Below are 15,514 nucleotides of genomic sequence, written 5' to 3'. Positions count from 1 at the left end.
TCCAGAGGCCAATTCCAGAAGCAGCCCGTGCCCTGGGTGGTCTGTGTAATGACCCCACTATATCTTGCAACAGCAGAACTGTAACAGTTTATTCTAAACTTCTCAGCACCATTGTAATCTACCTGGTGGACGTGGGGAAGGACAGGCCTCCTCCTACCTCTTTGGACTTAAACCCTCCAGGACTCTCCTGGCAGAATCAGAGGAAGGGTCCATCCATACCTTGTAGTCCTAGAGCCACAGCAGTTGGTTCCACAAACCCCAGCATCACGCAGGCTTTCCACTAGGACAAGGGAGCAGCCACGTTTGAGCACCAAGAGCAAGGTTCTGACTACGGTACTCACCAGAGAAACGGACACCAAGCTCTCCGTGGATCAAAGATACACACCCAAGGAAACCCTTATTCAACCAGTCGCTCTGGTTCCCTGTGAACTGCAGCCGACTGCACCACTGTGTCGTTTATAGACAGAGTTGACACTGATTATGTTAAGAAAAGCAACTCAGAGACCACACTCCCAGGCTCACCTAGCACCAAAGACAAAGCAACAAGCCAAGTGGTACCCTAGCTTACTCCATTAAGAAGGGATGAGTACACCAGACGGGCAGACATCAGTGTGGGGACATAGGAGATGTGGAAAAGTAAGGAAGTATGACAGCTTCAAAAGAACACAACAACCTTCCAGAATTAGATCCTCAACCGATGGAAAGTACGAGAATTCACTCGATGAGACCCAAGAGAGCACAGAGATTAAGGAAATGAGGAAATCAGTGAGTGAAAATGTTACTAAAGAGATAGAAGTCATGAAGAAGAACTAAATAGAAAATTTTAAGATCGAATCTTCAGTGGAATTAAAATATGATTTAGAGCTTTAACAGACTAGGCAGTGGAAGAAGGAATTGATCACATCAAGTTCAAGAACCCTGAAATAATCCAATCAGACAAAAATGAAGAGTCTATGTGAAATATGGATTACCATTGTACAACCACATATTTGTATTGTAGATGTTTCTGAAGGAGGAGAAAATGAGAGAGATGTTGGGAACCTACTACATGAAATAACATTTGAAAATTTCCCAGGTCTTTTTGTACCTGGGCATTTAAGTACAAAAAGCTCGAAGAGCTCCAAGCTGACTCAACAACTAAAGGTTTTTTCCCAAGATGCCTTCTCGTCAAATTGTCAAAGATAAGAGAATCCTAGACAGTGAGGAAAAATGTCAAAGCTCATATAAAAGAAAAACGATTAAATAACCATCAGGTTTCTCAGTGGAACCTACAGGCTGGAAGAATGGAATCATATATTCAAGGTCTTAAAAAAAGCACCATAGCACAGAAGTTAAGTGTCCACCTCATGATGACAACATCCTGTATGGACACTGGTTCACATCCCAGCTGCTCTACTCCGGATTCAGCTCCCTGCTTAGGGCCTGGGAATGTGAAAGATGGATCAAGTCCTTGGGCCCCTGCACCCACATAGGAGACCCTGAAGAAGCTCCTGGCTCCAGATTAGCCCAGCTGTGGCCATTGCAGCCACTTGGGGAACCAGCAGATGGAAGATCCCTCCCCGACTCCATCTCTGTGTAACTGAATCTGTGTAACTGAAGTTGTGTTGTCTATCTCACTGAGTTTCTGTGAGGATCAATCAGGATGATTTTTAAGGAGGTGCCTCCTGCATGATTGACAGTCAATGTCACTTCAGATCTTAGATGTGAGAGGAGACATGGGGAGAAAGCTATTTGGGAAATCATTTCCCCTGCCCTAGCAGTTTTTGTTATCATTGTCCTCTCTCCGGCTGTGTACAGCCTGGGGGAAAAGGGCAATGGAGGCCTCGATCGCTTCCCCAGCTAGCAGCCAGCACGGCTGTTACCATGGTAACGAGGCTTGCAGTGCTCCACGTTCCAACCAGGGGGAACAGGGTAATTCCTGCTTTCTTCCCACAGCGTATACTGACCAGGCATTCTAATAGCTCTAATTACATTCTGTGTTCTGCCTTCCATCTTTTTTTATAAGGTGGTTATCTCTAATGTGAATGTAAGTTGAGGGTGATGTGATCCCACAAAGCCGTTTTAGCACGGCAAATCCTTTTTTTTTTTGTCTTCATCCCCTGCATGCTGAGTAGGATGGCTTAGCACTAAGTGGGTATTAGAAATAGGTTTTGCAAATATACATATTGACAGGGCCAGTGGCACTTCTTAGGAGATAAGCAAAGCTGAAAACAAGAGGCCAACAATGCCTCAGGCATGCGCACAGTCGGACATATGCTTTCTGTTTGTTCCAGGAATCCTCAATCTGGCATCTGGAGTGGTGGATTTACTTCAGTTCTATTTCCCAGAATCTTTTGATCGCCTCCCTAGGGATTCTGGCCTCTTTGATGGTCCCAAACCGACTGTCCTGGAGTCCTGTAGTGTAAGCGACCTGGCAATTTTGCTAAGAGGGAACAAAAGGAAAACCCAGCCCATTGAATTTGGAGCCCATCAGGTGAGCTGCTTGTAATTGTATTTAGGTTTTGAAATAAAAGGCAGTTTCAGCTGAAAGAAAAAAGTTGCAAAGGCTGAATTTATCCCGCAAGGTAGAATTTCTAAGCCTCTGTTACAGAGGGGGTGAGTTTCAGGGCTAAGTGAGTGATTGTCTTCATTTTGCCATTGGCCTGGCTGGCCCAGTCATGCTGGCTGTTTCTCATTAAAGAAATAAATTGTTACTGAGTTTTTCATTGCAGAATTTGATGTTTGTTTTTATTTTTCTTCAGGTAATCCTCGTAGCCAATGAAATGGCTAAGGAGAAAATTCCAGAAGAGCTGGGGTTAGCACTTGTGCTAACAGTGTATGAAGCAAAAGGCTTAGAATTTGATGATGTCCTCCTTTACAACTTTTTTACGGATTCAGAGGTATATCATTCTGAGTTCTGTTATTTTACTTTTTAAACTAATTGTTTTACTTGGAAGTCAGAATTACGGAGAGAGATAGAAACTTTCTTTCTACTGGTTTACTCCCAAATGGCTGCTATAGCTAGAGCTGAGTTGATCTGAAGCCAGGAGCCAGGAGCTCCCATGTGGGTGCAAGAACCTAATGATTTGGATTTTGCTTCATTGCCCGCTTTAGGCACATTGCAGGGAGCTGGATCGGAAGTGAAGTACCCGGGACACAAACTGGCACCCATGCTGGATGCCAGTACTGCAGGCAGAGGGTTATTAATGCTATGCCGTTGTGCCAGTCCCACTTTCTTTGTAATTATGATTTATTTTATTCATTTGAAAAGCACAGTTACAATGCACAGTTACAACGCGCGCGCGCGCACACACACACACACACACAGAGCTTCTATTCGCTGGCTCACTCTCCAAATGGCCACGTGGCTAGGGCTGGGTCAGACGGAAGCCAAGAGCCAGAAGTTTCTTCTGGGTCTCCCACATGAGTACAGAGGCCCAAGCCGTTGGGCCATCTGCCACTGGCACATTCATAAGGAACTAGATTGGAAGTGGAGTATCTGGGACATGAACTGGTGTCCATATGGGATACCAACATGTCAGGTAACGGCTTTACCCGCTATGCCACAATGCTGCCCTCCATACTGAGTTCTCTTTACACCACACATGTGCAAAGGGGCTTCACAGTGTTCATGCAAAAATGGAATCAAAGGATAAAAGCTTAGGAGGTGAGCGTTCGGCACCGTGGTTAAGATGCTGCTTGGAGCACCCAGATGCCATAGTGGAAGGCTTGGGTTCCATTTCTCGCTCCATGTCCGAGTCCAGCTTCTTGCACATGCACACTGTGGGAGGTAGCAATGTGGACTCAGGTAGTTGGGTCCTTGCAACCCCCAAGGGATGCTGGCCTGACCAAGCCCCAGCCATTGTGGTAGCGTCTGGGAAGTGAACCTCAAGGTGATATCTTGCTGTCCATCTGTCTCTCTCCCCGTGTCTCTAATGTCCTTTAAAAAATTAAATATACATTTCATATGAAAAAGTTTTTGAAGCCACCTTCTAGAGTCTATCTGAGTTGAATTTTCACTTCGCGGAAAAAAATTGGAAGCTGAGAATAGGAGAATTTGTGACAGGTGCTTGAGTGTGCGTGGACTATCATCCACTCAGTGTGGTCTTTTGTGTGTTTAGAAGTGGATTTTGATGGTGGTAACAGATTGCCTTTGAGCACTGTGACTGGCTGTCCCCTGCCCTCTTCTTGGCTGTCTTGCACTTACCTTTTGTAAGCTTGGCACCCAAGTGTGAATGTCCAGTTTTCATTAACTACAACTTGTAGTTGGCTGTGTTTGTGAGGGAAGCTCCAGTTGTTTTGGTTCAAGTTGATCCTGAGATAGCGAAGACTTGGCTCGCCTGACCATGTGCTTGCACTGGTGGCTTAACGAGTTGCCCAGAATCAAATAATCCCAAACTGCATCTTTTCATCTGCTTCGTCCTGTGCACACAAGATTTCTTCAAAGCCTTTTATTGTGAATATGTTATATATTTCCTGGCACAAAGGACTCCCTGAATGTCTTCATTTATAACCTCTAGATCAAAAAGGGTTACCAGCAAATGAACAGACATGCAATAGTGAAAAGAGAGAAAAAGCGGCGCATGGACGCCTGGCCTGCTGTCCCTGGGCGGCTGATTTGTCACTTCTTTTGAGGGCATCAACTGAAGACTCCTGAACAGGGCTTGTTACCTGACGTGGGTAACTGGGAGAGTTTGTTCCCTGACTTTTACAGCACCTGCAAGTATGAGAGAGAGAGAGAGAGAGAGAGAGAGAGAGAGAGAGTGACGTCCTTCTTGGTGCTGTTCCTTTCTCTGCTAGCACATTTACTTTTATTTGTTCAGTCCCCTGGTCATCAGGGCTGTCCCTGAGGTGATGGAGGAGCCAAGTAGTGATCACATATCCTTCTCTTGTAGGTTGTTGCTTCATCTTTAGGGCAGGGGCAGCCGGGCTCTCAGTCCCTGCCCAGCTGTCCTCCTGTTTGGACTTGGAAGGGTGTCTGCTGTCTGTCCTGTGGCTCAGGGAGGAATCTGTTCTTTTACACTCATGTGTGAATGACACAGAGGGACTTTGAAAACCGTAGCTTTTGTGGGTCGTTTACTTGGAGAATAGGCCCGCTGGAGCAGACTTAATAGAATTTTTGCCTTTCACAATTAGTGGTGCCTAGAGAAGCTGGAAGACTTTAAACTGCTGCCGCTTTTATTGCCACAAGTCTACCGGGCCTGTATCCGTGCTCCACATACTGTCCTCACTGCTAAATGCTGTGTTGGAAGCAAAATGTGTTGGAATCTTGGAAGCAGGTCAGTCACCTGCCTCTGAGCAGCTTTGCCTCTCTCCCAGCAGTTTTCAAATACATTTACTTCCCTTTCCCTGTCAGGGTCACCTGTCTGCACTCAGACTACCTCCAGGAGGATGCTCTGAAATGCCAAGCGCCTGTGTCTTTTACTGGCTTACCTTGGCAGACAGTCCTGCTCTTTAAATAGCATCACCAAGAAGCTTTGCGATGTTTTAAGCTTCGCAATTACTTAAATGATTTCATGATTCACATCTTTGCAGGGTATGCTGATTCATTTTACAGTTGATTTACAGCACAGCCGTATCTACTTAGTAGACAGTGTTTAAGGCAGTTAGCCTAATTTACATAGTTTCTGATGTGGTCACTTAAGCAGAAATGAGTTGTGTCCACTTCATCTTTTCAACATGCTTGAAAAGTTTCGTAAAGAAAAAGGAGCAGCATTTTTTTTTTTTTTTTTAAGAAAAGACCGTTAGAGTTAACTAGTCCCTCTCACAAGATACAATAAAGTATGAAATTGGAAATGTCTTTGGGATTTTGGATTATAAATACTGCAAGTAAGCTAGGTTTTACTAGGGTATGCAAGCCACACCCTGGTGGCCAAATCCAACTCACCAGCTGTATCTTTTTTTTAAAAGATTTATTTATTTTTATTACAAAGTCAGATATACAGAGAGGAGGAGAGCTAGAGGGGAAGATCTTCCGTCCGATGATTCACTCCCCAAGTGAGCCGCAACGGCTGGTGCTGCGCCGATCCGATGCCGGGAACCTGGAACCTCTTCCGGGTCTCCCACTCGGGTGCAGGGTCCCAAAGCCTTGGGCCATCCTCGACTGCTTTCCCAGGCCACAAGCAGGGAGCTGGAAGGGAAGTGGAGCTGCCGGGACTAAAACCGGTGCCCATATGGGATCCCGGGGCGTTCAAGGCACGTGGACTTTAGCCACTAGGCCACGCCGCCGGGCCCATCAGCAGCTCTATCTTAAGAATGGATTTTTACATTCAAAGAGGTTGGAAAGAACAAAAAGAATGATATTCCATGGCATAGGAAAATGATGTGAAATTCAGTTCAGTGTGCACAAAGTTTTATTGGAATACAGCACATTCCTATTTTTCCACAATGACTACCGGCTGCAAGAGAGCCCATGTGTCCTGCAGAGTCAAAAGTGTTTATCAGTTGATCCATTACAGGAAAAGCTTGACAACTGCTTTTCTATGTAGTCTACACAATCACCTTGTTTTAAGGCTCAGATGGAAAAAAGTGGGTAAAATACCAAGTTTTGCACTTAGATCTCTGACATTGGTCATCTCCTGTGATTTTCACAACCAGTGGGTGGTTATGTTGTCCCTAGTTTTTAAAGGGAGGAGAATAAACATTATCATAGACCACACAGATAGTGATGGCAAAAGCTGAGTTGTGAATTCGTCCTGTGTTTTCTGATTCTGCCCTTTGGAGGGCCTATCTCCTGAATTTTCTTCCATCGTTGGTTTCCAAGTTTAGAAGGACTATCTCTTAAGCATGTTGTAAGGAGGAATGAAACGTCCTTGTCTCTTTTACCCGTTGACTTTTTTTTTTTTCAGTTAGAACAACTTTCTGGGCCTTTGCTTTCCTGTCGGATGTGAGAGCTTGCACCTGGCTTCCAATTGTCCTTGCTGAGTGTCTGAGGAGTTCTCATGGCAGCTTCCCTGACCCTGGCCTCTGTAGCTTCAGCCCCATCTCGCCGTTTTGGGGCGGCGGGTTGGACCCCTCCTTACCGCTGGGGTTGAAGGCTTGGCCCTCAGATGGATCCCAATCAGTTAGGAAGCTTGGGGAGGCTTTGTGCATGACTTAAATGTGTCTTCTGCTGGCCTTTTCATTCGTCGTCATTTTTCAGGCTTGCAAGGAGTGGAAGATCATTTCCTCATTCACTCCTTCCTCATCCGAGTTCAGAGATGAAACCCAGCCACTGGTTGAAGTGCCCTTAGAGAAACCAAGCTCCTCTCGGGGTCGGGCTATCATGACGAATCCAGAAATGTACAAGGTGAATTTCTTCTGTTTGTCCACACTTTTTTTTTTTTTTTTTAATATTGAAAACAAGGCTGGAAAAAGAAGAGGAGATAAAGAATCCAAAATTAAATTTGACCAGTCTTCTTGTACAACAGCAATGGGGAGAAGCACGGGTTTCCTCTGTGGGAGACCCAGGCTGGACAGGCTGGGCGCTATCTGAAAGTGAGGAGGTTGGGCTGTAGCTTCTGTTCCTCCCTGGCACTAAGCATCACTCAGAAATTTCGATGCAATTCTAGGGTATTTTTTAAATAATTTAGTACTCACGACATAATGGAAATGTAAGAGCCATTTAATTTTTCAAGTCAGTCATGGCAATTGTGTAAGATATAACCATTGGGATAAATTGAAGTGAATGTAGGACATGTCTGTACTGCCTTTGTAACTTCCAGTGAATTTATAATTATTTCAAAACTGGGAGTTCAGCACCTGAGAATATTCAAGAACCATCCTGTGCGAATGGAAAGGGCTAGAGTTTCATCTAGCCTCAGTAGGCCTCACTCATCCTTGTTGTGACCACAGTGGGCTGTGCTGTAGCTGTCTAAATTTCAGTTTTTGTATTGTTTCAATATTCTCTAAAACTTAGTTTTTACATTAGACCCCTCTGATGCCACAGACGGAAGGTTTACCGTCTTGTCTTTAATCTGTCTTTAGCTCCTTAACGGAGAGCTGAAGCAGCTCTATACAGCCATCACGCGGGCTCGTGTCAACCTCTGGATCTTCGATGAAAACCGAGAGAAGCGGGCTGCTGCTTTCAAATATTTCATTGGAAGGAATTTTGTCCAAGTTGTGAAGACAGATGAAAATAAGGGTAAGGGCTTTTAGATAGCTCAATTTCTCTGAGCTATACTTATGGTCGGATTTGAAAGGTATCATTTTCTGAAACACAAACGAACAAACACTTTCCTAAGACATGGGAATTGTTCTTCAGTTGCTAAAATGTATATAGGAAACTACGATGTAAGGGGAGCAGGGTGGGATTACCTCCCTCAGGGAAGGTCTTTTATTTTCCTTTTATTCCTTCTTACCTTTCTCATCATAAATACGTCGTTCCTCTGTTCCACAATCTTTAGTGACTTCAGTGCCTACAAGACATGGTCCAGTTTCTGTATCAGAGCTTACCAGCTTGATTGAGGTCTGGATCCTAACATATGCTAATTAGCACCTCCTCTAGCCTCTATGCCCTGAACTCCTCTCCTAGCCCCAGTTCGCTCCTGATTTGTGATTTCCCTTCACACCCGTGGTTCCTCCTGCCTGGCATGCCTTCTCCTTCCGCCCTGCCTCCTTTTGATCCCTACTGCCCTGTTACCCAACCCCAGGAAGTCCAAGGTCCAGTTCCTCCCTTAGCTCGTCTTTCTGCTCTCTGGCCTGTCTGCTTCTCTCAGATTTTCATACTACATGATTCCTTACTTGTGTTTCTTTATCCCTGTTACTGACAGCTTTGTACCTCGTTGCTGCAGAGTCAAGTCTGTGCCCGACACATGATAGGTAACAAATCATTATTGAAAGGATGAATGGCCTGCAGTCAAGGCCCACTAGGAATCCAGAATGTGGTATCTGAGCCACTAATTCAACTTACATATTTACTTATATTCCTTTAATGCACTCAGAACTTCTTGAAACTAGTAGAACTTTCCCTTTCACCTTTCCGAAGAGTCAGTGCACTGTGTTCCAACAAGATACACGAAGAAGAGAACTTTGTGTTTTGGGGAATTCGCTCCCTAAGAACACTCCCTGATGCTGGCATTCTACCCACACAAGGACAAAGTGGATAAAAGATAAAGAAAGCCAGTCCCGCTACCCTGTTGCACAACACAGATTGCTGTGTGCTTTTGGCTGCCTTTCAAGATCTGTGAAACATGTACCTTTTGAACCAGATGCTCTGCTTCTGGTCGTCTGAGCTATTTTTGTTAAAAAAAAAAAATCTCAAAGATCCACGCACAAGGAGGCACCTAACAGTCCTTGTATAACCATAGAAAACTAAAAGCAGTATTTGTGTCTACCAATGGAAAAAAGGCTAAGTGCATTTCTTTCCATGGAATACCATAGAGCCACTTCTTAGAGTAAGGTGGACTTCCACTTAATGATGTAAAAAGATGTTTAAGATAAGGAAAAAAAATTTTAAACTATATGGATAGCGTAATTCAACTGTTTAAATAATTTTACATTATAAAAATGTAAAAACTATCTAGGGAAGTAAGTATTTGGTGCAGTGATGAGAAACTGTTTGGGTTTGCCTCCCGGATTTTCTGTCCATTCCAGCTTTCTGCGGATGCATATCGTGAGAAGCGTCAGAAGTTGGCTCATGCAGTTGGATCCCTGCCATGCTTGTAGGAGACTCAGGTTGAATCCTGGTGTCCTGGCTTCAGTGTGGCCCATCTCTGGCTAGTATGGACATTTGAGGAATGAAGTAGTTGATAGAAAGATCTCTGTAGAGTCAATGTATCTTTCAAATAAAATCAGTAAAAATTTGAGAGCATATGTGTATATTAGAATAGAATGTTTATTCATGTGTGTATGTTTGTGTGTGTACTAACACCTCAATGTGTAACTTCTAAATGCAGTTCAGCGTATGAGTTTGTATATCTGGATTTAGCAGAGTGTTCGCCCTAGGAGCTGAGATACTGCTTTGTCCGTCAGAGTAACAGGGATCAGTGCCCTGAGTTAGTTTCTGGTTGCTGCTTCATGCCAGTGTAGATCCTGGGGGGCAGTGTTGATGACTCAAGTGGCTGGGTTCCCGCCACCCATGTGAGACTTGGGTTGTCTTCAGGGGTCCCAGCTTTACCATTAACCCAGCCCTGGCTGTTGTGGGTATGTAGGAGTAAATCAGTCGATGAAAACTCTGTCTCTGTTTCTGCCTTTCTGCTTCTCAAATAGATAGTATTTGAAAAAAAAATAGAGTCTAGATAGGAATAACAGAGTATCTGAATCTGTTTGACTCTGGAGTTTCTTCTAACAAGAACCGGCAGTTCAGATACTAAGGGATTCATCAGAAGTTTTTCTGCTGATATTCAGTTCACAAGTATGGGTAACATGGCTTGTGAACAGTAAGAGTTTGAAGGAAGACAAACCACACACACGCACACTCAATACAGCCATATTGAGTCTGAGGCTTCACACCTCTGGTGTGCGGACTGGTGGCTGTGAAGCTGTGCGGTCGATTTGGATACATTCCACTTTATATATGCACACTCTGTGGGATGTTTGTGGCCTTCAAAAATCATGTTTACAAACTGTTGTCATGGTTAAGAAGACTGGCCAAATTAAAAAATGAAGTGAAGACCTCCTGGTAGCCTAACTTCATGGAAGAGGATGTCGTTGTCTTGCTTGAAGGTTACTGTTGAGTGGGTTCCTCTAGGCCATAGTTAGTTCCTCTAAAGTTATGAGAGGCAACAGGGCTTGGGTGCTGGTTGGATGAGGTTTTCTGGAACCCCAGGTATTTTTCAATTCATTCTGTGAAGGCTGCTTCTAGTTTTGTTCCTTGTGGCCTGGTTGGAGACCGAGATTAGGTGTTCTATTCCTAGGACCGCACTGTTGTGCTGTGAAGGAAGTGTTGGTCACTTGGAGGTAAAAACTGGCTTCAAAAACTCTCCACCCATGTAGTCACAGGAAGCTGTTTGGGCTCACTTTGTTTCCTGGGGCCTTTGCTTCTTCAGCTAAAAAGGAAATGAGTGGGTTGGCCTGGAATGTTTGTTCTCAATATTTCTGTAGTTGTAAGACTTTTATTCCCAAAACATGCTCTGGCACTCACTGTGAGAGAACATCAACATAGGCGAATTTTCTAGTTTGAAAATTTAAACAAACCTTTGTCTTATGTTCTTTGTAGCATTAAAAATACAAGAAAAAGTGCATCTTAGTTGCCAGTTCTAGTTGCACGTGGTAAAGTCTTTTAGAACGTTTTTGAGCAAAGGACCTTGGACGAGTGTAGTAACTATGCAGTTTGTGTGTGTTTTCAGCATGGTGTCTAGGGTTTTCTGTGGTGATATCAGTGAGCACCGATAAGGCACATGGGGTCAGAGTACGGCACTGAAAAGCCATCAGTGCCATCAGGCAGTGGCAAAGGGAGAACAAGAAGCTGTGAGGTGATGAGGCGGAAGGTGTCACTCCCTTGGAAACCCATTGGCCTGGGTATCTCAAGTCCCTTTGGTTCTGATTTGGCTGCTACTGTGTTCCTGGCATTCACTGTCTGATGTGTGTTTTGTGAAGCTGTGGCTTGGATGCACATGGTTGTCACGTATTGCTAAGGATACTCAAAGGGCCATAGTTGGGGGAAGGTGGACTCAGTCACTAGTGACCTAATGAGGCCCACAGAAGGGATGGATAAATGGACTGTGCTAGTCTGTGTCAGAGTGCTTACTGGGATGAGGGCAAGGTGCCCACTTGGGCATTTGGATGGTCTCCGACTTAAGAGTTGTCTTACGATTTTTCTACTTTATGGTTATACAAGAGGAAGTTTTCTGATGCAGTACAAACTGTCCTTTAGATGCCCAGTTTCGATCTTCCCCAGCTAGCAATGTGCAGTGTGGTATATTCTGGTGCTGGGCAATGATAGTACATAAAGCTCCCAGACAATGACTATACAGTTAAATTGTGTTCATTGGTAAGCTGAGTATATTAAGCTCACAGTGGAGCTTATGAAGTATAATGCCGTTGTAAGTTGAGGAGAACCTATAATTGACTACGAAATTCTGTCGCTTATTTTTTGCTGAAGTTCTGACCCAGGAGCTTGAGAACAGCTATTTGCTTTGGGATTTCGAGGAGGAATTGGTAGTTGCTGTCTGTCTGCTTATTCATTGCCGGACTAAAGAAAACTAGATAAAAATTTAAACCAGACCACATTCCTCATCACCTTTGCCTCCATCTTCCAGAACCTGCACCAGCCTGGACTGAGAAGATAAAATGTATTGTAAAAGATTGTTAAAATGACCACATGTGTGTATCAGGCTGCTCTGGTCTCTGCAACAAAATATCAATGATTGGATGGCTGAACCAACTGTAAGATCATGGTTTTGGCCCGGTTGGTTTCCTCTGAGGCCTCTCTCTCCGGACCATTGATAAGCTTTGTGCTGCGTCCACATGGGGTGTTTTCTGTCAGATTTGGTTACCCTCCTGTCTCTGTGTGTTCAAGTCTCCTCTTCTAAGGAAACTAGTCAGATTGGGGTTAGGACTGCTCTCACAGACTTCTAACTGAATACCTCTTGAAGGTCCCATCACTAACACAGTCAACATTCTCAGGTGTTGGGTGTTAGGACCCCAACCAATAAATTGTAAGGGATGCAGAGGGGTCAGTGGGCAGCAGCTCAGCCCATAACAACAGATTTAAGTGAATGGATGCCCAGGGAAGCAAACCTGCTTTTCTTTTTATTTTAGACTTTGATGATAGCATGTTTGTTAAGACTTCCACTCCTGAAGAATGGATTGCACAAGGAGAATACTATGCCAAGCACCAGTGCTGGAAGGTAAGGGGATGGGCCAGGAACGTGGGGCTGAAGGCTCATTGCGACCAGTTGTCTTATCAGGCCTAATGGACAGGGTTTCCTGCATGCTTCCAAGACAGTGTGAGGGTAAATGTGGTGCTTGGGCCACTTCTGGAACTTGAGGTCACTTGGAATGAGGGGAGTCCTGCTGCCTCCTTAGTCAACATGGGCATGATCACCCTTCCCTTTGGTGAGGTCCAGCATTGCTGATGGACCAATGCAGGGTCATGACCTTGTTGCCTTGTTGGATCCTTCTATGAAGAGTCTTTGGCTCTTTCTGTCATCACACTGCATTTAAAGGCAATGCATTTAGCATTGTCCTCTGACTCATTTTTCAAATTGGTCAGCTGCAGACTTCACACAGTCTCGGCCTGGTGGTGATGAGTTAAGCTCTATCACCGGTCAGCACTGAGCAGTTTCCAGATACGGTCATCTTCACCAGCCCGAGCAGTTTCTTCACGTGAAACGTCAACTCCGTGATAAACATTTTGAAGCATGGAAGCCAGACTAAAGAGTCTCATTGACTTCCCTCAGTGTTCCTTCATCGCCAGCTTTCAGATGGGCTGCCACAGCCAGTGTTCCCTTGAGGTCATGGTAGTGCTGTCTCCACTGGCAAGTTGCAAAAGCCCTAGTAAAAGAGAAGCTTTTAGAAAACCAACAGGAGAAGTTCAGGTCTCAGGGTTGGTTCTGTAGCTCAACAAAGTCATCTTGGGCACCTTCTCAACCCCGTTTCTTCTCTATATCACCTGCAGCTCGTCAGAGGTACTGCGCTTTGTGTGCCTTGATGGTTGCTTCAGCAACTCCCAATGCTCTGTGCCCCTCAGTGGCATCCCCAGCAGGAAAGAAGGGCAACCACTTTGTTACCAATGATATTCATTCTCTCTCTTTCTCTCCCTGTCTTTACCATGAAGTCCCCAATGGACTTCCTTTTACATCTCATCTTATGGATCAGTGCTAGGTCATATGCCCCCTCCTAGTTGTAAGGGTTTCTGGGGTTTTAGCCCTTTAAGAGAAGTAGGTTCTGCTATCGGTAAGAAAAAGCAGAGGGAATTCTGTGATCAGTTTGGCGACACCATCTGCCACCACAGGCATGAGCTCACAGACATGCGCATTTGCCAAGGCTTTGACTGTCCCAGTGTGTCAAGTGCCCCATGCCTGCAGCTGCTTGTGGTGCTTCCTGGGAGAGCCATGGGAGCCGGTTTTGGAGAGGTCACTTTATGCCTCCGTGTTCATGTTGGGAAGGTCCAGTTTTTTTATTCTGACGAGGAAAGTTTATCTTTTATTGCGATCCCTGGACAAATGGACACAACAAATGAACACAGTTTTTTTTTTTCTGGAGCAAGAGCATTGGGTCCCATTGAAGCTACCAGGAAGTGGGTAGGACATTGGGACCGAAAGTCAGAAGGAATGTCTGATGTTTGTATATTGCAGCGGGGAACATGGTTGAAGTCCCCAGCAGATACTTCGTATCTGGGGTCTAGCATGTACCTGATGCTGCATAATAAACTATCCTAAACTTAGTATCTTAAAGCAAGACATTTCATCTGTTCCCAGTTCTGTGGGCTAGCAGTGTTGGGTTTAGCTTACAGCGTTCTTCTGGTCTCAGCTGGACAGCTTGTTTCTGCATTCAGCTACTAGTCCGAGACAGGTCTGTTTCTAGGGGTGACTGGCTCTTGGCTCAGGTAACAAACAGGGATGAGTAAGGTCTCTGGATTGCACAGTCTTCATCTTCTTCCTGCTCAGACCTAAGCAGGATATAGGGGAGCACTGGGAGTCTCTTGAGGATGGGCCTTAGAACTGGCCAGCATTGCTCCTGATGAATTCTGTTGGCCCAGAATTAGAACGGAGGGAAATTGGGCAGCAGGTGTGTGAGGAGAACCTGCAAAGTTGCACCAAAGTTTAAGGGAGATGAACAGATAACGATAGGAGTGTCAGGGATGTGGTCACCCTAGCAGTCTGTGAGACGGACTGAGATGTAGACTTCGTGCTGTTGTAGGTTTGGATATGTCTAACCATTCTTTTACAGTTATGCAGATTTTAGTTACAGAAGTTGACTGAGCCCCAGAACTTTATTCACTGCTTGTTCTTACTTCAGCTGACCATCGTTGTTAACATCAGATTTTTTTTTCTGGCAGGGTGTGGGTGGGCAGTAGGGAGGGAGAGGAGGGAGAATACGGGCAACAGGTATGGGTATGGAATTGCAAACTCTAAAATCTTACCCACTGTTCTCTCCGTAACACTGTTGTTACCCATATGTGTTGCCCATGGGTTTCCAGTTATTTATCCCTTTTAAATATACCTTTTGAATGTTTAAATCTAAAATCTTTTTAGGGGAGCCGGCACAGATGGGAATGTTATAAAAAGCCTCCTCGCCTGACTTTATTTTGACCCCGCTAAAGGACTTCAGGACTCAGGTGGTTTATTAAGTTTTTGGCTGCATGTCAATGAATGTTTCAGAACCACCATTCAAGATTTGTTCATCCAACAAATTCCTTTCGAGCTATGGGCCAAGCATTATGTTTCAGTTCTAGGAATGTGAGGAGAAGCAGAATAAGCAAGTAGATCCCAGTTCCAGCTGTTGCAGTAGTCACAGTTGAGAAACTACCCTTTCTGGACTAGAGGACCAGAGAAACCTTCTTAGAGGAAGGGAGCCCTGAACTGAGACCTGCAGAGTGACTAAACTTAGCCAGGCAGAGAAAGGGTAGAAAGTATTTGTGTTAGAAGAGTGTGTGCAAAGGCCCTGTGTT

The 15,514-nt window shown here is 44.8% G+C and overlaps 1 protein-coding gene across 2 annotated transcripts in view; it reads left to right on the top strand.

Annotated features, from left to right (window-relative positions):
• TRANK1 (tetratricopeptide repeat and ankyrin repeat containing 1) overlaps positions 1–15,514 on the top strand; it is an 86,057-nt gene that overhangs the window by 58,628 nt on the left and 11,915 nt on the right. For both annotated transcript variants that reach the window (XM_058657153.1, XM_058657152.1), the window contains exons 13-17: positions 2,274–2,473; positions 2,742–2,879; positions 7,121–7,267; positions 7,945–8,101; positions 12,661–12,749. In XM_058657153.1, the coding sequence (XP_058513136.1) occupies positions 2,274–2,473; positions 2,742–2,879; positions 7,121–7,267; positions 7,945–8,101; positions 12,661–12,749 (731 nt within the window). The remainder of the gene's footprint in view (positions 1–2,273; positions 2,474–2,741; positions 2,880–7,120; positions 7,268–7,944; positions 8,102–12,660; positions 12,750–15,514) is intronic.

This window comes from Ochotona princeps, chromosome 30 (assembly GCF_030435755.1).
Source record: "Ochotona princeps isolate mOchPri1 chromosome 30, mOchPri1.hap1, whole genome shotgun sequence".
NCBI classification, from domain to species: Eukaryota; Metazoa; Chordata; class Mammalia; order Lagomorpha; family Ochotonidae; genus Ochotona; species Ochotona princeps.
The sequence above is the reverse complement of the archived record's forward strand: the minus strand, read 5'-3'. Positions and strand labels throughout refer to the sequence as shown.